This window comes from Lampetra planeri, chromosome 45, assembly GCF_965212315.1.
Source record: "Lampetra planeri chromosome 45, kcLamPlan1.2.h2, whole genome shotgun sequence".
NCBI lineage: Eukaryota > Metazoa > Chordata > Hyperoartia > Petromyzontiformes > Petromyzontidae > Lampetra > Lampetra planeri.
The window spans coordinates 6,340,940-6,364,258 of NC_136151.1; the positions used below are offsets into that span (position 1 = coordinate 6,340,940).

General features: G+C 46.9%; 1 protein-coding gene across 1 annotated transcript; it reads right to left on the reverse strand.

Annotated features, from left to right (window-relative positions):
* Nucleotides 1–1,094: 1,094 nt before the first annotated feature.
* LOC144733059 (zinc-binding protein A33-like) lies at nucleotides 1,095–22,404 on the reverse strand. The gene is made up of 5 exons (XM_078614796.1): nucleotides 21,746–22,404; nucleotides 21,472–21,567; nucleotides 14,683–14,705; nucleotides 11,166–11,278; nucleotides 1,095–3,949 (listed from the first exon to the last, which is right to left on the reverse strand). Exons 1-5 carry the CDS (start codon nucleotides 22,316–22,318, stop codon nucleotides 3,405–3,407), a joined length of 1,350 nt encoding a protein of 449 aa, XP_078470922.1. The 5' UTR covers nucleotides 22,319–22,404; the 3' UTR covers nucleotides 1,095–3,404.
* Nucleotides 22,405–23,319: the final 915 nt, after the last annotated feature.

The following is a 23,319-nucleotide window of genomic DNA, read 5'->3' on the forward strand; positions in this document are numbered from 1 at the left end:
ATTAACCTATTTCGATGACGTATGCGTATGTCATCGGTTTTTCGTGAAATTCCATTCTGATGACATTACGTGTACAAAGCACATATCTCAAGATCGTCGAGGAACCAGAGGCAAGCGGGAAAGCATCAGTCAGGTGGTGATTAGCTGGCTTCACCAACGATTACCAAATCTATAATATAGGTTTTCTTTGGGTTAGATCGCGTAAATATATAATGTGTCAATAAACTTGACACTACCCGACACAGCCAATTAGTAAGGGTTGTCACGTAAATAGAACATGCTAATTCGTTAATAGTACAGCACACCGGTGTGTTGAAAAGCCAAGCCACAACATTTACAATCTGAGTACGACGTTTCACCAGTAATTTCAACTAGTTTCATCATTTATATATTTACGTGTTCTAACCCCCCCAAAATGTGTTATGGATGATAATGGTCATGAAAGCCTACGTGTTAAACGTATTACCAAATCTCTGCGCTCCTCTCTATATATTAAGATGTCTTTAAATTTCGATTTAAAGCTTTCATGACTGCAGAGATTCATCTTCTTGGTTCTTTCGGTAAAGTCACGTAGAATGGAAATAATAAAATAATAAAAATTAAACATAATAAAATAAAATAATATCATATAAAACAATATAATAAAATATTATTTTATTATGTTTTATTTTTATTATTTTATTAGTTCCATTCTACGTGTCTTTACCGAAAGAACCAAGAAGATGCCTTTAGTCAATGCATGTTTGCGTGTGTGAATGTGGGAATAAATTGGAGGACCCGGAGAAAACCTGCGACTGAAACGGCGCTACACTCTATGCCACACAGAAGGGACAGACGATTTTAGTCCACACTTTGCTGTACGGGGTTCTCCTGGCAAAGGCAACCTGGGTACGGCACCTCCTCGGCTCCCTCGGGAAGTGGGCTTCACAACATTCGAGGGGTCCCACCAGCCCTCGGCTCCACAGTGTGGGATTACAGGCAACGTGCATAGCCACCACTGATATCACGATGTCAAACTGTCACCGCCCAGCCACATAGAGACGAGGAAACTTCCCACCACATGAGCCCACACATCCCAGCACAGTAAGCTGATGTTCAGATTTAATGTTTTTATTCATCACCACACACACATGGACCCTTTACCCACAATAAAATGTGATTCCAATTCACAGGTAACCCAGAACACAATCAAGTCTATGTATATTTACGCGATCTAACCCAAGAAACTTTTATTATTGATAATATTGGTCGCGAAAGCCTATGTGTTAAAGTAAATTTATTTAACCAGGTGAGAACTCAAGAGACCAGGATGAGTCTCGGCTGTAAGAGTGATTGCTGCTGCATTCGCTGCTTCTACTGCTGTTGGTGATGATTCTGTTGCTGCTGAAAATGCTTACATTATTTTTATACTGTTGGTACTACTCCTGATGCTTACGATGATGATGCTAATGATGGAGCTACTGCTGCTGATGCTGTAGGTCCTGCTGCTGTTACTAATTCTGCTGCAGATGACACTTCTTTAGATGCTGATGATGATCGAGTCGAGTTGAATTTGAGTTCAACGAGGTGAGAACTCAGGAGATCAGGATGAGGATCATTGACAAGAGTGACCTGGGTCACAAAAAAGAAAAATCAAAACAACAATTAAAACCCATGCGAGCAATGAAGCAAATATAAATCTCACGCACAGCCCAGAGCACAATGAGATTAGCCTTCACACAATTACACAACTGGTACGATATAATCAATGCGTCTAAAATCATCTACGCGTTGCTAAACAGCCTGAGACTCGAGGTTGGGTTCACACCGGATTGGTGTCTCATGTTATCGAGGGGCGCTGCGGTGGCTCAGAGAAGTTAATTCCCTCGCCTGGAATGCAGGAGGTCGTGGGTTGGATTACGACCCTGAAAGCTGCTGGAAATTTGAAGTTTTCGTTTTCTCTATCCCTGTAATAACACAGTGTCTCCGTGTTATTAATGCGTGTCGTATTGTAAGGTAGATTGTCATTCTAGATATATAGCAGGTGCTTAATAACTTTAACCCACTTCAAAGTCAAAACACAGTTCCCATTGCTGTCAGAAGAAACGTTATCACATATATCGAAGGTTGTGGCTTCAGGCCCAAGTCTGACAGCAGATAATTAAAATATTAATCAAAACAAACCTTTACGAATAATATTGGTGGCGAAAGACCTCCTACTACTACTAGGTGTTAAAATGGCTTCTCTCTCTCTCTTAGCCCTGTAAAATCAACCTAGTTTGTGTGGGTGGTGGAGTCACTCAACCCCTGGTTATAACATTATTTTAGCCCAGAGACTCTCAGCACACACCACGAGTAGTCCCCTCCCCCCTAGTGATGCCATCCCATTCCCACCCCGGGTTATCGCCCAACGAGCGAGTGACCACGAGGGGGACGGCGCGCGTCACCCCGCAGCGTCACGTGACACGTGTTCCCAGCACGCCCGCGGTGGAGCTCCGCCCTCTCGGCGTTGAGCACCATGCGGCGCGCGGTGTGAGGGACGATGGCGTCAGAGAGAAGCTTAAATCCTCCCACTCCCTCTCTTCCCCCCCACCAGTGCGCTAACCACTGCACCACCGCTCCACTCCACACTACGCACATGCCCCTCTATAAAAAGACAAAGATCCCCCACGTAGCCTAAACAGACTGTTAGGGAAAGTTCTGTAAGTAGCGACTAACAACTATGAAGGCCGGCACTGTCACACACGAGGGGGTGGGTGGCAAGCACCATTTCCAGACACACACAAAGACAGACACACACAGACACACAAAGACACAGACACACAAAGACACAGACACAAAGACACAGCCAAACACAGACACGAAGACACAGACAATAACAAAGATACACACAGACACGAAGACTCCGACACAATAACGACACAGAAAGGCATAAACACAACAACCCACTCACCCAGACAAATATCCCCCGTATATCCTTCACAGACTGTTGGGGCAAATTCTGTTAGCGACCACCTATGAAGGCTGGCACGGCACACAAGGGGATTGGTGGACAATACCACGACTGATCCGCCTTTGTATACCCAGTGGCGATGTTTACACACCGAGTCGACCCGAGGAGAGACCCAGGACCAAATCGGATAATCGTCACTGGTGTTGGTAAACGGGTCATAGGCCTCCCCTAGGTCGACTCAGCCTCAAATAAGTTCCTGGTGCGGTGTGTCAACGTTACCACTGGGGAGACAAAGGCGGGTCAGTCGTGGTGTTGGTCACCCACCCTCTCGAATGCCGTGTCAGCCTTCTTAGGCGTTTGCTAACAGCACTTGCCCCAACAGTCTGTTAACGCTACACGGGGGATCTGTGTCTTTATCTGTGTGGGTCTGTGCGTTGTACCTGTTTCTCTGCGCTGCTCAAACTCCGTGCTCTCAGCACGCACGACTCAGATCCAGAATCCTCACTGAGTTACCAGCACCATACACACACAGTGCGGGGTAGAGCGGTTGACTAAACGAGTGGTGAATGGAGTGCAGCAGCTCCATGGAATCAGCGCGGTAAAACGACAGCAGACCCGACTCCCAGTGCAGGTGACACCCAACTCTCCGGGGAGGATCCCTCACCGGCACTGTGGTCGCTACACCACCACGAATCACTGCCCAGCTGTTGTAATATTTATATAAAACCCACGATGAGTCTTTCTGTCCCAGGCTGCACTCTTTACCACGCCCTTTCCGTGCGATCGTCCCGTACGCGACTCCAACCTCACAGTACCCAGCACCCCCCACGTCCACCTCCCAGTAGTGCTGACCCGACGAGAAGCTCTCGGAGCACAGGGCTTGTAACCAGTAATCAAAGCGGTGTGGGTGATCGGGGCGACCCTGGGAGACAGCGGTCCACGTCACCATCCTGAGGTCCGATGAAATATGGAGTTTGTTGTAGGCCGAGTTTGGGTCCACAGTCGGAGAGCATCCGTCTGCAGGAACGATAATCACAGTAGCAGTGTAACAACAGCACCACTATAACAATAGCACCCGTGCACTAACACGCACGTACACTACAATAGAGCAATTCATAATGCGCATTATTATACAACGTTGTAATGCGTAGCTATCGGTGTGATGACATGTAACGGGCACTTTGTGAATCCACTGCTGGATGAGGGCCTCCCTACACCGTGCGGGTCGCGGGGGACATTTGACCATACTTCACCACGCCGGACACCGCGCGTTGGTGAAGGCAGGCGGCGCAGCACAGAAGTACAGTACAGCGGTGCGTTTGTCTGCCCCGCCATCTACATTTTTTAAGTCGAGCTTCAGTTCAATATTCACTGTGTAATAGATGTAAAACATGTGATGATACCATCAAAATGTGAACTGCTCTATATATTAAAATGCAAGGATGAGAACTTAACATTTGAATTCTTTCCAACATGTATTTATTAATTTTTTTTAAATTGAAATAGAATGATCAAAATTAGAGCAATTGTTAAGTTAAATAAATAAAGTTATAAATATAAAAAATAAAACAATTCCATTAAAGTAATTGGACATTTCAAATCGCAAAAAAAATCGCAGCCTTTGCGATTTGCTAATTGCATTGCTTCAAATTACGACTTCGATTTGAAATCGATTCATCGTTCAGCACCCCTGTGTGGTAGTGCCCGTGGGAGGCAGTGGATCACAGCAGCAGCAGCAGCGTGGATATCAACACCGCCGCAGCGTCTCTGTGTGTGTACAACAAACACAAACATCTCCCCTGTGTCACCTTTCACAGACTGTAGGGGCAAATGGTGTTGGTGAGAACCTGTGAAGGCCGGCACGGCACATGAGGTGGGTGTGATAGTGTAGTGATGTACACTCGTGTGTGTGTGTGATAGTGTAGTGATGTACACTCCTGTGTGTGTGTGTGATAGTGGAGTGATGTACACCCGTGTGTGTGATAATGTAGTGATGTACACTCGTGTGTGTGTGTGAGATAGTGTAGTGATGTACACTCGTGTGTGTGTGATAGTGCAGTGATGCACACTCGTGTGTGTGATAGTGTAGTGATGTACACTCGTGTGTGTGTGTGTGTGATAGTGTAGTGATGTACACTCGTGTGTGTGTGATAGTGTAGTGATGTACACTCGTGTGTGTGTGATAGTGTAGTGATGTACACTCGTGTGTGTGTGTGATAGTGTAGTGATGTACACTCGTGTGTGTGTGTTAGTGTAATGATGTACACTCGTGTGTGTGTGCGAAAGTGTAGTGATGTACACTCGTGTGTGTGTGTGTGATAGTGTAGTGATGTACACTCGTGTGTGTGTGATAGTGTAGTGATGTACACTCGTGTGTGTGTGTGATAGTGTAGTGATGTACACTCGTGTGTGTGTGTGATAGTGTAGTGATGTGCACTATGTGTGTGATAGTGTAGTGATGTACACTCGTGTGTGTATGTGTGATAGTATAGTGATGTACACTCGTGTGTGTGTGATAGTGTAGTGATGTACACTGGTGTGTGTGTGTGATAGTGTTGTGATGTACAGTCTGTGTGTGATAGTATAGTGATGTACACTTGTGTGTGTGTGTGATAGTGTAGTGATGTACACTCGTGTGTGTGTGTGATAGTTTAGTGATATACACTCGTGTGTGTGATAGTGTAGTGATGTACACTCTGTGTGTGTGATAGTGTAGTGATGTACACTCTGTGTGTGATAGTGTAGTGATGTACACTCTGTGTGTGATAGTGTAGTGATGTACACTCGTGTCTGTGTGTGTGATAGTATAGTGATGTACACTCGTGTGTGTGATAGTGTAGTGATATACACTCGTGTGTGTGATAGTGTAGTGATATACACTCGTGTGTGTGTGTGATAGTGTAGTGATGTACACTATGTGTGTGTGATAGTGTAGTGATGTACACTCGTGTGTGTGTGATAGTGTAGTGATGTACACTATGTGTGTGTGATAGTGTAGTGATATACACTCGTGTGTGTGTGTGTGATAGTTTAGTGATATACACTCGTGTGTGTGATAGTGTAGTGATGTACACTCTGTGTGTGATAGTGTAGTGATGTACACTCTGTGTGTGATAGTGTAGTGATGTACACTCGTGTCTGTGTGTGTGATAGTATAGTGATGTACACTCGTGTGTGTGATAGTGTAGTGATTTACACTCGTGTGTTTGATAGTGTAGTGATATACACCCGTGTGTGTGTGTGATAGTGTAGTGATGTACACTCGTGTGTGTATGTGTGTGATAGTGTAGTGATGTACACTCGTGTGTGTGTGATAGTGGAGTGATGTACACTCCTACCTCCTCGCGGTGCCGGACGGGCAACACTGTCATGGACATTGCTGTGGGGGGAGGGGGCCAATGCCTCATTGGCCCTCTCCCCTCATGGCGTCTGTGACCACCACAGTGGCTAAACGGGGGCTCTGGACGGGTGCGAGGGGCTGGTAACCCCTCCACCTTCAATTCATTACCACAAAACCACGAATTTAACATAAACCTGTAACTAATAAGCTTGTACCGGAGGCCCCGGGGGGACATGCGTCTATGACGGTTTCTGGCCAAACTCCAATTGGCGGAACCAGGAGATTGAATCTTCACCCTCGGGGCTCCTCCAGAAACAACTAAAAACCATTGCGGATGGCCACGTGGAATGTTCGAACGCTCACTGCGGAGGAGAGGCTGCCACTCCTCTGTCGGGAGCTGGACCGGTACCGCCTGGATCTCTGTGGCATTCAGGAGGTCCGGTGGACCGGTTCTGGCTCCTGCCACTATGAGGGGTGGACAGTCCTCTACTCGGGGCAGGAGACTGCCAAACAACCGGGTGTGGCTCTTCTTTTGAACAAAAGAATGAAGGGGACGTGGGAGCATGGCGGTGAGGTGTGGGCAGCTGTAAGCCCCAGGATACTTTGGGCTCGCCTTCCCATCAACCGGAGGCGAGGAGTGGTGGTCGTGGTTACTTATGCCCCCACTGAAGACGAACATCCGTGGAGGGATGCAGGCAAAGCCGATGAGTCAGATGCCTTCTATGACCTCCTGTCACAGGTGCTGGCTAAAGTGGCCACTCGGGACAGAGTGATCTTGTTGGGTGACTTTAATGCCCGAGTTGGTCATGATGCTGGCACCTGGTCTGGAGTGATTGGAAGGCATGGGCCAGATCAGCTGAATAACAACGGTAGGAGGCTCCTAGATTTTTGTGCAGCCTATGGGCTTGTAATTACCAACACGCTCTTCCGACATCGGCGCATCCACACAACATCATGGACGCATGCCGGGTCCAAGCAAGAACATCTGCTGGACTACATAGTGACGGACCAGCGGATGCGAGTCCATGTCCTTGACACCAGGACCTACCGTGGAGCTGATCTGCCCTCTGACGATCGACTAGTCATCAGTAAGATGCGCCTGCCATTCTTCCACTCCGGTGGTGGGTGTACACCCAGGACTCCACTCCAACCTAAGTGGCCTGGTCTCAGTTAGCTGATGAAAGTTGCAAGCGAGAATTTCATCAGCGCTTGCAGCTGGGGTTGGCATCGTCCCCCACTCCTCCTGATGTCGAGGGTAAATGGGCGCGGTTTAGGACTGTGACTCATGCAGCTGCAATGGCTGCTTTGGGTACGCGGTCCGGACCTCCCCAGAAACCCTGGCTGACAGAGGATGTGTACAGGTTAGTTGAGAAAAAGCGACAGGCCCACTCTCATCGGCTACAGCATCCCACGTCAGAGAATGAGGAGGCTTACCGCAGCCTTCGCTCGGAGGTTCGGAAAGCCGTAAGGCGCTGCAAGGATGGGTGGTGGTCGCGGGTTGCTGAGGAGATTGAGTCTGCCTCAGTGGCCCGCGATCACAAATCACTATTTAATTCCATCAAAAAAGTAACCTGCAGCGCCACACCTATTACCATCATTAGGGGAAAAAACGGTGATCCAATCTCCGACCCCCAGGAACAGGTTTGCAGATTTGCTGAGCATTTCTGTGAGGTCTTGGGGGAGGGGAAATCCCTAAGCAAGGAAAACATCATGGCACAAAATGGGGATAACCCTGCTGAGGCTGTGGTGCCTCAAATATTGGAAGAGTTTACCCCCTGTGAGTGGCTGGCTGAGGTGCCATCTGTTGAGGAAGTACTGAGGTCGATCCAGAGTCTGAGACTAGGAAAGGCACCGGGCAGAGATGATCTCCCAATCGAAATGCTCAGGGAGGGTGGCGTTTGTGCACAGACTGCCCTACATGACATCATAACAACAGTCTGGACCACTGGACGGGTTCTGCAGGATTGGAAGGATGCCCTGGTGGTCCCCCTCTTTAAGAAGGGGGACCGCACAGACTGTAACAACTACAGGGGCATATCACTCCTCAGTGTGCCGGGAAAGGTCCATGCAAGTATTATTCAACATCGCCTTGCCAGGCACGCTGAGGAGAGGCTTGCGGAGCCCCAATGCGGTTTCAGGAAAGGACGGTCCTGCACGGATGCCATATTTTCTGTCCGTCTGCTACAGCAGAGATGTAGGGAATTCCAACAAGACCTACATCTCTGCTTTATTGACCTGGTCAAGGCCTATTATACCATCAGCAGACCTGGGCTCTGGGTTGTTCTTCATGCTTTTGGAGTCCCTGACCCTCTGCTCACGATCATTAAGGACCTTCATGATGGTGAGCGGGCGCGGGTAAAACTACGTGGCCGGGAGTCGGAGCCTTTCCCTGTACACCTTGGGGTGCGGCAGGGATGTCCTCTGGCTCCCACATTATTTAACATCTATTTTGACCGCGTAGTTCGCAAAGCCTTCAATAGCTGTACCGGGGGAATTTCCGTTTGGTACAGATATAATGGGAGGCTGATCGACGCCCGGGTGCGATCAAGGGATGGCTCCCTATTGGTCAACCACGTTATGTATGCCGATGATTTCGTAATAGCTGCTCATTCAGAAGAGGAGTTGGAGACGCTGCTGCTGAGACTGGAGCGTGCCACCAAGAGGTGGGGCCTTACCATCAGCCCCACCAAAACTAAGCACCTGCCTGGGTATTTTGTACCATCGGACACTCCACCCCCACAACTCCCAATCGGTGATGGGGCAGTTTTGGAGAGAGTGGAGAGTTTCCCATACCTGGGCAGTGTGCTTATGACCGGCTCCAGTTTAACAGCAGAGGTCTCACTACGAATCAGTCGAGCGGCAATATCGTTTCATCGGTTGCGTAACGCTGTGTAGAAACTACCTGGTCGGTCGCTCCACACGAAGCTTCAGGTCTTCTCGGCCACGGTCATTCCTTCCCTTCTCTACGCTTGCGAAACGTGGACCCCCCTAATGGAGCATCTTCGCCGGTTGGAAACATTTAGGCTGGCCTGCCTACGATCCATCCTGGGTTTAACCAGGCTGGAGTGTGTGAGGAGCTCACAAATCCTTGAAAGATCTGGGCAAAGTCCCATCGGTGAGCTCCTCCAGCAGGCAAGGCTGCGTTGGCTGGGTCATGTAGCCCGCATGCCCAGCCACCGCATGCCTAAACAGCTTTTCTTTGGTTCTTTTCGGTTAAGTCACGTCTAAAAGTAAAATAAAATAATAAATTAAAATAACATATTACGACGTTTCGATTGCAACACAAGCAATCATCATCAGGCATAAAAGAAACAGCAACAAAAAATCTAACTAGAAAACTATAGACAGACATACAAGCAGACAGACATCACGACGGCACACAGAGAGAGGACACACATCGGAAAACTATAGACAGACATACAAGCAGACAGACATCACGACGGCACACAGAGAGAGGACACAAATCGGCACAAAGAGAGGGGTCGTTTCTGTGACGGTCCTTAAATATAGAGAGGGGGGGCGGGGACGGAGAGAGGGAGGGGGCCGAGAGAATTAGCACATCAATGAGTGTACGGCAACGTAGTGTACGGCAACATACTGCTGTGGAACGGGCACGCAAGATTTAAAACTAGGAGGCACACGAAAATTAAATAACCTAGCAAAATATCGAAATGTGATGTAATACAACACAGAGAGTCGGTTAACACACAATTAACGCATAGCCTGGTTGATTACGTGTTTCAAAATTTGCTAAGTTAGAATTTTAAGTGTGAAAATTCTAAAGAGAGGACACAGGCAGAGAGAACAAATAGCCAGAAAGAAAAGGATAAGCTTAAAACTTCACCGTAGAAGTGGTTCAATCTTAATTTAGGAGCTTTCGTGACTGCAGGAATTATTCTTTGGTTCTTTTCGGTTAAGTCACGTCTAAAAGTAAAATAAAATAATAAATTAAAATAACATATTACGACGTTTCGATTGCAACACAAGCAATCATCATCAGGCATAAAAGAAACAGCAACAAAAAATCTAACTAGAAAACTATAGACAGACATACAAGCAGACAGACATCACGACGGCACACAGAGAGAGGACACACATCGGAAAACTATAGACAGACATACAAGCAGACAGACATCACGACGGCACACAGAGAGAGAATTAACTTTTGTGTTGCCTGTGTAGTGATTTACACGGGCAACTCAGCTTATGGCTTGGTCTCACTTTCTAATAGAACCTAAAGTTGCATTTGATTCAGAGAGCTTCAGGCTGTAACACTGAACCCTGATAATCCTTAAGGTGTCTGGATATCCCTGCCTCAAGCACTAATATTGAATCCTAATAATATTAGCCATAGCGTGTGTGTGTGTGTGTCAAATACTCGCACGCAGAATAGCAATAGCATTCTCACTCAATCGTACACACGTGTAGTGTTAATAGAGCTCTTTAATAGTTGTTTACACTCGTCTGTGTTTGTGTGTGCTATATATTAATGTATATATATTGATACACATTCTATAGTAATTTACATTTTTGTCCGTGTAGTGATGTACACGATCAACCAAGGTTACGCCTTTGGCTGACTGTCTGATAAACCTCCGAATATTAATACAGAATCCTAAAGGTGACTTGGAGTCTGAGAGCTTGATGCATTAACACTGAACCAGAAGGATCATCAAGGCGTGCATGTCTGCATCTTGCAGCCTCAAATACTAATAATGAATCTGAATAATCTTAGCCATAGCGTGTGTGTGTGCGTGTAATGAATTCATACATGAAGAATTTCAACAGCATCCTCAATCATACCCACGTGTCGTGTTAATAGAGCTCATGTTATAATGATTTATACTCATCTGTGTGTGTGTGTTTGAGCTACATATGAATGTATATACATACACAGGAGAGCCAGGAGTCTCATCTCGACTCCTCCTGCTGAGATGACATTTGTGAGCTCCTGCTGGCTGAATGTGGGAGCAGTGTCATCTTGAGTCTCCTGAGATACCGAGTTTCTGCACCCACAACACAGGGCACACAGAACAATGCAGGCCCAGGTCTCTCGACACACACAGCACATAGCACACAGAAGTGTGGGGCAAGGTCTCTCCATAATAACAATAGCCGACATTGGCCACTAAGTGGTGATGTCACCACGATGCTTGTGCCAGGCTAGGTGTACTTTGAGGCAACGTGAAGTATCAAAGACTCGCTGGCAGAAGGGCGCTGGACAGACCTAGCAGGTTCCATGGATGACTGACTGAGAGAACTGGCAGATAACCCCACCTGTGTCCTCTACTGTGCCGACTTGCTGTGTTTTATCCACTGGCGTTCTACTCGTTGTGAACGCCGATCCTCTGCCCTCCGTTGTTGTTGGACTGCCGAGTAGCGTCCCTCATGATTCTCCTGCACAGAGGCCGATCTTAACACCACTGGAACCAGACACCGTTAATATCACTCATCTCCATATTCTCCTGTACCACATTCGTCCATCTCTTCTCTATCCTGTACCACGCCCGTTTGGGCATGCGGTGGCTCGGCATACAACCTACATGCCCCAGCCAACGCAGCCTTGCCTCGAGGAGGAGTTCACCGATGAGACTCTGCCCAGATTTTTCAGGGATTTGTGAGTTCCTCACATAATCCAGAATGGTTATACCCAGGATGCATCATCGTCAGGACAGCCTGAATGTTTCTAACTGGGGCAGGCATTCCATCAAACTGGTCCACGCTTCACAAGCATAGAAAATGAGGGCATGACCGTAGCCGAGAAGACCCGAAGCTTCGTGTGGAGCGAAACACCAGTTAGATTCCACACAGGGTTATGCAGCTGAAGAAAATATAAATGCCACCCGACTGGTTAGGAGTGCTAACTCTGCTGTCAAACTGGAGCTGGGTCATAAGCACACTGCCCAGGTATGGACACCTCTCCACTCTTTACACAAATGCCACCACATCTACGCCTCTATATGAGGAATGAAACAGTTAAGACTTCTCCACAAATCTGGCTGTCGCCTGAAGAAGCTAGTTGTAATTACTGGCGAAACGTCATTCTCAGATTGTAAATATTAACAGATTGGCATGTTCTGTTCACGTAGCAACCCTTACTAGTTGGCTGTGTCAGGTGGTGGCAGGTTTTAATGACACATTTATATATTTACGCGATATAATCCCAAAAAAAGATCTTATGGTTGAATGGATGAGATTGGTCGCAAAAGCCTACGTGTTAAACTGGAGGGAAAGTCTTGATGCTTTCCGGGTTTTCAGAATGGCGATGACTTTGGCATCCCTTGTTTTGGATTTTGCATGTCCTGTGCATGACGGTGAAGAGGTTTGCCAGCCAGTTGTCGATATAGTTCCAGGTTATTTAGGAATGTAGGACAAAGGCCATCCATTTCCTTGTGCCTTGTTGGACTTTGCAGTCCTGAAGGATGACCAGTGTTCGGCCTGTTTAGATCTGTTGCATGTGGTAGTTGACGCATGGAGATGGTGAGTTGTTTCCAGACAGCTTATTTGATGAGCTCGTCGATTGGTGCCTTTGAGCAGGTCAGCTTATAGAAAGGCACCGGATTTGCTGCGGTGTTTGGAGGTGTGCTGTCTGTTTGAGGCACCTAGGTTTAGGAGCTTCCAGGTTTGCAGCTGGAGTGAGTGAAGTCCACGTTCGCCATGATGTCTTCTCATCGTTTTCTTTGTGCAAAGTTCAGGAACTCTTGCAGTGTGGTGCCCTTATCTTGGTCACCAGTTCTGATTAAGATAATAGGGGTTTCCCCTTTTTCAGGCAATAAAATAGGTTTCGATTTAAAGCTTTCGTGACTGCAGGGATTCATCTTCTTGGTTCTTTCGGTAAAGCCACGTAGAAGATAAGTAATAAAATAATAAAAATAAAACATAATAAAAAATTCTCATGACCATGTCTGTCGAGGCGACAGCGTCTAACGCTGTCGCCTCGACAGACCTGGTCTTCACCTGAGGACGGCTGCTTGTGTTGTGGCCGAAACGTCGTGAGAATTGTTTTATTATGTTTTATTTTTATTCTTTTATTACTTCCCTTCTACGTGACTTTACCGAAAGAACCAAGAAGAAAATAAAATAGGTGTTAAGGCGTCTTCTGGTCCAACACCGTTTGAGACGAGGCTCAAAAGAAAGCTGTCTCTGGTGTGGACCAATCAGTTTCAAGGACAATGTGTTTTGTTTGAATTCTGACCACAAGCATTGTGGTTAATGCAGACATGATTCCTTGTTTAAGGTTTCAGTTTGGTGTTTGAACATCTTAACACCTGTTGCCAGAAAAAAGGGGAAAATCCTATTATCATAATTTGATACGGGCAAAGGAGGTCCCATAATGTAGTTCTGATTAACTCCTTCAATAATTGATCTGGTTTTGGTTTCCATCATGGCATATAGATTTTCAATGCCCTATCAGGATTTATTTCCTCTCGCATATGTCATAATTATTTTCAATATATTGAAATTCCCAAGTTTTGGCTGCAGGTTATTCAATTCTGCTTCGGTTTATTGTTCATTGCCTGGGCTTCAATTGGCTTGCGATGCGGCCGTCGTGTTGAGGTCATGACTGGTATCAGTTGTCCACTGGTCGTGATTGCTGGCCCGTGTTGACTCTTCTGAAAATTGTCAATAATTGTTCGTGAAACAATGAGTGGAGCTGCCCGTTATTGTCCTTTGAAAATAATCATAATTCGGGGGTTTTGTTCTTTATCCATCGGGCTGAGTGAATCGTGCCAGGTTGTTTAGGGTCACACGAAAGGATAGTGTCTTGTGCCGATGAGTCTTCCTTGACTCTCCGGCTTCATCATTTCCTGAATACACCTCTTGTGTGTGGTGGCTGTTGAAGTCATCTATAGCCGGTTGAGTGGCTGCTGGCAGAGGTGGTGATGGCCATTTCGTATTTCAGGGACTGATATACATTGATGACCGTCGCATTACCAAATGATGATGGTTCTTGTCCATGTGCCATCACTCATGGCGAAGCAATTGAGAGCAAAGTCCTCGAGGCCTTGCCTGATGAAGGTCACGAAGAGGTCATGATGTGGGTGGTAGATGGTAGCAACAAGGGTGCTTTCATTTATTCTGATTTTTGTGTTTAGTTTGTTGTCCTTCCCACGCACCTACGATGAGCACGGTTGGTTACATACGGTGCGAAAGAAGATCAACAAACATACACATGCTGTAATTTTATATCCATGTGCTGGCATGAACGTTCATCTCCCGTGAGGTGATGACGTCAATTATATTTACCCATTTCCCACCCACAGATTCTAACATAGTATAATGAGATTCCTAGTCTCACTGCATACACAGCACAGGATACGCAGAATAGTCGATGTCCAGGTCTCTCTACAGTCTACACACAGCATGAGATACAAATACTAATGAGGGTCCACGTCTCTCTGGTACTGACCTGAGTTCCTCGTACTTGGGATCCTGAAAGACACAATTGTGCAACTCATGTCAATACAAATATTCACTCCATCACCAAAATCTCCTCCTCTTCTTCCACACGCTCATTTCCTGTTGTCAGGATAGATTGACATCACGATATGGGATAACAATATCTGGCTATTGAATAGGGTGTCCTGCACTGGATAGGCTTTTTGCGCGTCAACATAATTTCTTGTTGTCTTCTATATGTTAATACACCTGCAGTGTAAATTAGGGTTGTCCCTGCAACCTCTGCAAAGAGTGATAATAAACATGCTATCACTGGGCCATATCACATGACTCATCTCGCCCAGTAATAATGTTTTGAATGAAAAGGAAACACAACAACGTGTTATAGTTATATCAGGTTCAGAATAATGTGGTGGCTGGCTAGCTCATAGGTCAGAGCGCCGAGCTCCTACTGCTGAGTTTATGAGTTTGAATATAAGTTTTAGGCGCCCGTAATTATCAAGGAAGGCCTTCCAGGGTCTCAACACCTTTTTTCAGTCTCGCATTGGGAAGTTTGGCCATTTCCATTGTAAGAGGAGGAATTTGCACGTGGATGGAAACTAATTCTAAAAGAAACCCAAATATACGTGAGAGATAGCACTTAAGCGTGTGAACAGGTATATTCATAAACCGACTTTCTTTACTGTAATCCCCGAGTAACTTTGCAGATCGCTGGGTTTTGGAGTTTCACACGTCTGCGTAATCAACCAATCGTTACATCCATGATTTGACGATCTGCTAATGCAAGGGAATGTCTTTTATCTGGGTACGAGCAGCTTGTTGATCTCCTGCTCAAGGCCATGTGCTCTGTTCTCATAGAGAGCGATGTTCGCCTGGATGCGGGACAGCACAGAGAGGCCCTCCTCGTCCACATGCTCCAGTGCCTCCCTCTCCTCCTCATTCAGCTGCTGCCTCTTGCGCTCAAACTCTCGGCTGATCTGCGCTTTCATCCCACGTAAGGACTCCTATGCAGAAGGGGACGATCATCAGTTGTTGAATCACTCACATGCTTCTGTATGTGTCTGGCTGTACCTCTATGTGTCTGTGTGTCTATCTGTAATTCCACATGTCTGTCTCGATTTCTAAATGTCTCTCTGTGTGTCATGAACATAATGCACTAGTATGTTCTCCAGGTTGTATTTGGTTAACTGTGTGTGGTGGGGTATAGCTGAGTAGGCTCGTGAAGGATGCTACTGGGCAGTTGTAGTCAGTCGCCCTACAGCAACAATAGAGGGCAGTGGTGCGACACTCACAACAATGAGTGGAGCGCCGGTTGGAAAAAATACAGTAAGTTGGCACAGTAGGGGGTACATATGGTGCATCTACCAGTCATCTCAGTCAGCCATCCCATGGCACCTGGGTGTTTCCCGAGACCTTTCAGCGAGCCTTCGTCACTTCATGTGGCCTCAAAGTGCACCTGTCACTTAGTGGCGAATGGCGGGTATTAGTATAGCTGACTCGTCAGATGCGTGTATTGGCCAGTGCTGGCTACAGGCTCATTAATATGTGAATGCATTTAGAATAGGCTAGGTATAACCGTATCTATGGGACCTTTTTGCCAGTATCAAAAATAATGAAAAATAATAACAACTTTGACCCTTTCTGTCAATAAAACAGGTGTCAGGATGTTCAAACACCAAATAGATACCTTTTATAAGGCATCAAGTTTGCATTAGCCACGCATTCTTGTGACAACCAATGCATGCAAACAAACATGCTTTGATAATTATATATACATTATTCTGTTCACATTTTGGTGTTCTCTGGTCTAACACTGGTGATACAAGTTCACAAAAGAAGGCTGTCTCTGGTGTAGGACAATCAGTTTCAAAGACAACTCCATATATTATAATATCACATCATGTTTGTTTGCATGTTTGCCACAATTATGTGTGGTTAATGCAAACTTGATGCCTTGTAAAAGGTATCCAATTGTGTTATTTCCAGAAATGGTAAAACCTATTCTTATTTTTTTATCATTTTCAGTTATAACTGGTCGAAGCTGATGGAGATCCGGGAGGGTGGCCACTGCCCGTGGCACATTGGGTTTATATGGAAAGCTTTCATGCGATGAGGCAGGACAACTGCTCCTCTAGCCAGTTTCTCAGCACCTCTTTGGTACCCATTGACATGGCACCAGCAAGCAGGGAGAGCGAGCATAGCGGGACTTTCGGGGAGCAAGTGGGACTTCCATCCCTGGCTGTGAATCTGTCAAATATGCTCTTCGTCTTGTTGGCGCAATCAGATGGTGATAGTTGACAATGGGCGTTTCCTTAATCACATTTATGATTAGGATTTGCCGGTTGTAGGACAGCGAAGCTCTTGGAGGTGGTGGTCACGGGCCGAGTGGTGACTTGCAGGGACTAATGGAAGGGGTCTGAACATGTGTGAAAACTACGGACATCTGTGAAAATTACTGACATCTGTGAAAAATAATGACATCTGTGAAAACTACTGGAAATGTGTAAAAACTACTGACATCCCTGAAAACTACTGACATCTGTGAAAGGATTTGTACAGCTCATCGGATTTCTCCACTATAAATACATATTCTCAGAACCAAGCAATCTTTATTTTACATGCCAATGTCGCCCTCAATAAAGTAGGCATCAGTGCACATTACAGCCGAATGGGAATGGTGCAGGGGGCACGGAGCAACAGGAATGAAAAAAAAAACCCATCACGACCTCAGCGGCTAACACCAATTGAGGGAACTGCAAGGTGGTCCAGATCTCTCGTGACCCCCAATTAATGTAGCCCTAACATTTTTTTTCCTTTGCATATTCATCCATGTTTTAAATACACCTTTTAAAAAATATTAAGTTTTACAGAATAAAATGTGGATCACAAGACAGCTGGACCACCCTGTAGATTGCAACCACGACGCTGTTTGGAAACAGTTTGATATCTTCATATCGGTGGTGGCTATGCACGTGATCCGCAATCGAGCACCATAGAGGCGAGTGTTGTATGAATGTGTAGTGACTGGGAATGTCACTGTATGGTGCCGGGCCTGCAAGGCCACGGCGTGTGATGCATCGTCATTGTGTACACGCCAGAGAGAGGGTGTAGTACCAGCCCTAGTGGAGGCTGGCGGAGCGCTGTTCGCGCAAGGGCACCACTGCACAGCGTGCGGTGTGTGTTTTCACCACAGGGAGCGAGAGGGTGTCAGCCAGCCAGGGTTACTTTGGGCGATGGCACTCTGGCTGACCCCGTGGACACGTGAACGGAAGTAACAAGAGGGGGCCCCCAGGTGGAGGGGGCTAACGGGTGGTCACTAGGTCCGAAGAGAGCTGTCGAGAGCCTTGGGGTAAATGCGAGAGAGATCTCGAAGGTGGGCGGGGTCAGAGGCGGAGCCAGCCCCAGCCCGGAGAGATATAAGGCGGATCCCAGGAAGGGATCAGGGTTCTTCGTGATGCAGCGCTGGAAGATCCACGTCAAGTACTGAAGAGGCTCCGCCACGTGGTCCGGACAGGGATAGCATAGAGCTTAGGTGTTAATGTGTTACTGTAGTTAGTCGGGTGGTCATTACCTTGACATATATTGTGTTGCTGTTAATAAAGTGTTACTCCCAAGAGAACGTATGTGACTCAGTTGGACTCACTACAAAGGTATGGATGTAAAATTTATTTCGCACCGTACGTAGCCAACCATGCTAATCAGAGGTGCGGAGGAAGGACAACGAACTAAACACAAAAAGCAGTTTTAAAGAATGAGTTTTCAATCTAGATCAGTGGTTCTTAACCTTTATTGCAGCCTTGCACCCCATTGGTTCTCAGTCGCTAAAATATTTTATAATGTATATATTAAACAGAGTAGTTGTACTTGCATGAACGTGCTTAATTTGTTAATTTATTCTTTTCTATGTCTGCTTGCCCTGGTGAGGATCGCGGCGGCAGCATTTTGAGTAGGGTGCTCCAGACCTCCCATTCCCTGGCAACAGACTCCAGCACTACTATACTGTACACTACACTAAAAACTACTACACTATACTCTACTACATTATACACTACACAACTAGACACAAACATAGTCCCATCAGCGTGTACTGGGCTGGCCCCGGGGTCATTGCCAAGTGGGACATTACCTGTAAAGTTACGAGTCAGTCTATCGGGGGGCACCCTGACCAGGTACCTGAACTACCTCAATTGGCTCCTCTCGATCCAGAGGAGCAGTGGCTTGACTCTGAGGCTCTCCCGGATTATTGAGCTCAACACCCGATCACGGAGAGTGAGCCCATCAACCCCGCAGAGAAACTTACTTTCAGCCCTTTGTAACGCGATCTCATCCTTTCAGTCATTACCCAAAGCTCATGACCATAAGGGAAGGTGGGAACCGCGAGGATTGTTTGAGAACTCAGCTCCTGCTTCACTACCATGGAATGATATGGCACCCGCAACACTGCGTATGCCACACTGATCCGCTGGCCGATCTCCCACTCCCACTTACCATCCCGCCATGACAGGCACCCAATGCCTTCAGGCTACAACTTATCGCAGCTGCATCCACAATCGAGGTCTTGAACATCGTCCACAATTTTCACGACCTCTCCTGGGGTACAGGAGAACTTTCCCAGAGGTGGAAGTTGAAATCTCTCTGCACTGGGTCTTCTGCCAGACATTCTCAGAAAACCCGCACTATTAATTTGGGCCTTCCATGTTGTTGCCCCAAGTTTCAGATCCAACTTACTACCAGGTGGTGATCAGTTGACACCCCTGCCCCTCTCTTCATCCGAGTGTCCAGATCATACAGCCTTAGGTCCGATGATACAACTATGAAGTCAATAATTGGCCTTCGTCCCAAGGTTCTCTGGTACACTTATGCGCATCCTTGTGTTCGAACATGGTGTTTGTCCTTGAAATTCCATGATTAGCACAAAATTCCAATAACATCTCACAGTTGGGTTCAGATCAGGAAGGGGCATTCTTCCAAATCATGCCTCTCCAGGTATTTACATCGTTTCCCAAGTGACCATTGTAGTCGCCCAGTAAGACGATGGTGTTGGTGGGCAGTACTGTCGGGCACTGCACTCACCGTTTCCAAGACAGCCGAATACTCTGAACTCCTATTTAATGCATAAGCACAGACAACAGTCAGAGTTGTCCTTTATGAGACCCGACGCCTCAATGAGGCGACCCTCTCCTCCACTGGGACAAACTCCAACTGAAGAGCACCCAGCCGGGGGTTTGTGAGTATCCCCACACTCACCAGGGGTTACTCCAGAATAGGAAAGACACCACCCCCGATCAAGAAGTTTGGTTCCAATGCCAATGCTGTGTGTGGAGGTGAGACCGATTCTATCACGTTGGTACCTTTCCACCTCCTCCACCAGCTCTGGCTCCTCCCCAAAGTGACGTGACATTCCACGCCCCAATAGCAAGTGTTCACTGACAAGGTCCAGTCCGTCTGAGACCATCCCTCTCCCCGTATTACTGGCATCACACCTGCCCCTCACCCTTCGTCCTGCGAATGGTGGGCCCACAGGTCAGCGTCATATAGCCATTTGGGCTGGGCCCGACCGAGTTACGTGGGTCACCCAGCCACCAGGCGCTTGCCAGCGAACATCACCCCCCGAGAACCTGTCTGGTCTAGGTTCTCTGATTTTTGTATTTTTAAATCATTCATGAGCGCCTTTGTGTTTAGACGATTTACCTTCTAAAAAATCTGGCATGTCTCGCACCCCAACGAAGGGCAGCTCACACCTCCAGGGAGTGTGTGCACCCCAGGTTAAGAACCACTCATCTAGATGATTTAAAAGTACTTTGCTCCAGTGATTTCCTAATATCAGAAGGAAGAGCGTTCTAGTCGGCCACAAAATAAAGTGCAACAGTTTAAAACCTAAGTTTTCGCGATCAATATCATCCATAATGTAGGTTTCTGAGGTTAGATCGCGTAAATATAAATGTGTCATTAAACTCGCCACCACCCGACACAGAAAATTAGTAAGGTTTGTTACGTAATTAGAATATGCCAATCCATTACAAGTAAAACACACCGGTGTGCTGGAAAGCACGTCCACAACATTTACAATCTGAGTACAACGTTTCGCCAGTAATTACAACTAGCTTCATCAGGTAACAGCCAGATTTGTGGAGAAATTCTGTTTCGTAGCTTAAATACAGGGATAGATTTGATGACGACACTAGTGAGCCATTCTTGTGCGATGGGGGGGATTAATGAATGAATATAAAATGCAATGAGTATCCAATTCCGGTTGGGTTATTCATATTGAAATCAACGTACATTATGCATGCGCATTTTGCATGTACATTACGTGAATTACACTAACGCTACGAAACAGTTAAAAGGCTCGAGGTGGTGATGGCATGTGGCATTGACTGACGCGTTGACCTCTAAATAGTGTCAATACCCTATTCACATCGTTTCATTGTTAGAACAAGGAAACCGTTTTAATAGACGGCCTTTAGAATGTTGGATCGGGTTGCGTTTAGATGGTCGCATTCAGATTGGGGGGGTGTTGTTGTTGTTTCTCTTGCAATTAGGTGTTTATTTAAATGTAGAGTTGATGCATATAGCATCGCACGAGACTTTTCCTTCAGGTCGGTGAGAGTGGGAAATAGACCGACTGAATCTTTAGAAGCATATCACTTCTGGTTTGTTGTGCCCTCAATGTTGGGCACGACGTCCCCCTCCCACGCCAAAAGCCACTCTGGTGAAACCGTTAGAAACATTGTTTGGCGGATTTGCGACAATGTGCGAGTCCACTCTGGCATACTTGTCACAGCGTCTCCAACTATACCTGCATGAGCTTGTACGTGTCCTTGAGCTGCTGTGTCTGTGACGCTGCCGACCCCTTGTTCTTCTCTCTCTCCATCTTCTTGAGCCTCAACTCCTCCTGTGGGGGTCAGGTGAACATCCAGTGCTTAACATTCACTTCATCATCACCATCGTCATCATCAATTAATTTGAAATCCATATAAATAAAAAAACAGACTTTTCAAAGTAACAATACAGAGACACAATCTGTAGTAACTCGAGAGGAGGGTGGGTTACAGCAGTAAATGATTCCTCACCTGTTTAGCATGTTGGGCTTTTTTCACCGTGATGACCTTGTGTCCTGTGTGGTCTCCTGCGATATTGCCGACCATACAGACCAGGCTCCCATCCTGTTCACAGTAAAATTGGAGATGCGCATTGTGTTCCGCAGATCTTCGTTCTTCTAGGTGCAAAATGGGAGCCACCAGGACATGGTCCTTCAACTTGGGGTTAATCATGTGAGGCTTCAGGTGGGACTCACACAGGGACATCTCACACCGGGACATCTCACACCTGAGGCAGGTCTTCACTGCAGGAGTCTTCCCATCACCACAGGTGTCACAGAAGACAACTCCAGCCATCCTCTCTCCAACTCTGAGCTGCTCCACCAGGTTGGCGAGTGTCACGTTCCTCTTCAGCTGGGGTCGCTCAGGGAAGGCCGCTCGGCACTGCGGGCAGCTGAAGCTGCTCGCTCTCTCCCAGGCACCATCCAGACACCGGAGGCAGAACGAGTGTCCGCAGCTCAGCGTGGAGGGGCAGTCAAACGTGCCCAGGCAGATGGGGCAGCTCAGCTCACTGTCGACACAATCACTGGGAGACGCGCTCGCCATGGCCCATGGCTTCACTTGGACTGTCGCTCGCCGCGGCACACGGAGAAGCTATCGCAGCAGCAGCAGCTCACACAGCGGAGACGATCAAGGAAATTAACTTGACTTCCCCTGCAGTTAAGTTATATACCTCGAGACACGCCTTGGAATGTTCCACACGGCGGCCGCGCTCACCTGTGTAGACAGGGCCTTAGAGTCACGCAGTGTTAGCTAAAATAGTTTTTTTGTGTTTAATTTGTTGTCCTTCCCCTGCACTTCCGATTAGCACGGTTGGCGTGGAAGAAGTTCAACAAACATACATACATAGCTTTAACCGGTCTCAAGTGATATAATATTTGTACAAACAAAACCCAGCAGCAGCAGTGTGGGACACAACGATAATGGTTTTCCCACAGGCTGTTTGACCGGTTCGGGTCAGGATGTGTGAATTGCACAATGGAACCGCACCTTGTACAAACATTCTTATGTAATGGTGAACTTGTTTTTTTCATCTGTGTCGTTATACATTTTTTTCTTGCAAGACCTGTTTGTTTAAGCTTCACAGTCTGTAATCGTCTTCCACCTTTATCAACTAATATTTAACTACTGGCTTCATGCATTCTCTGTTCATCTGTCAATAATTGTTTAGTTTTTTTTATTCTTACGACACCGTATTGTTCTGAGTGGACAGTGGTTGTATGTATGTTGAACTTCTTTTTCACCGAACGTGGTCAACCGTGCTAATCGAAGGTGTGTGGGTGAGTGTGGAAGTGGGTGATTGGTTTCGTGTGTGGGTGAGTGGTTGGGTGAGTGGGTGTGTTGGTGAGTATGTATGTTGAACTTATTTCGCAGCGTACGTAGCCACTCGTGCTAATCGAAGGTGCGAGTGCGTGGGTGGTGGTGGTTGAGTGAGTGGAGGGGTTATTTGGTGAGATGGGAGACAGATGGGCAGGATGATGGTGTGAAGGGTGGGCGAGCAGGCGGTGAGGTAGGGAGGGAGGGTGGCTGGGAGGGCATGCGGCAGA

Coding starts and splice junctions, on each gene's coding strand:
- LOC144733059 (XM_078614796.1), bottom strand. CDS start 22,318: ATGGCGAGCGCGTCTCCCAGTGATTGTGTCGACAGTGAGCTGAGCTGC. Junction 21,568..21,745: donor AAGCCCAACATGCTAAACAG/GTGAGGAATCAT, acceptor TGACCCCCACAG/GAGGAGTTGAGGCTCAAGAA. Junction 14,706..21,471: donor ACACGTACAAGCTCATGCAG/GTATAGTTGGAG, acceptor TGTGTCTTTCAG/GATCCCAAGTACGAGGAACT.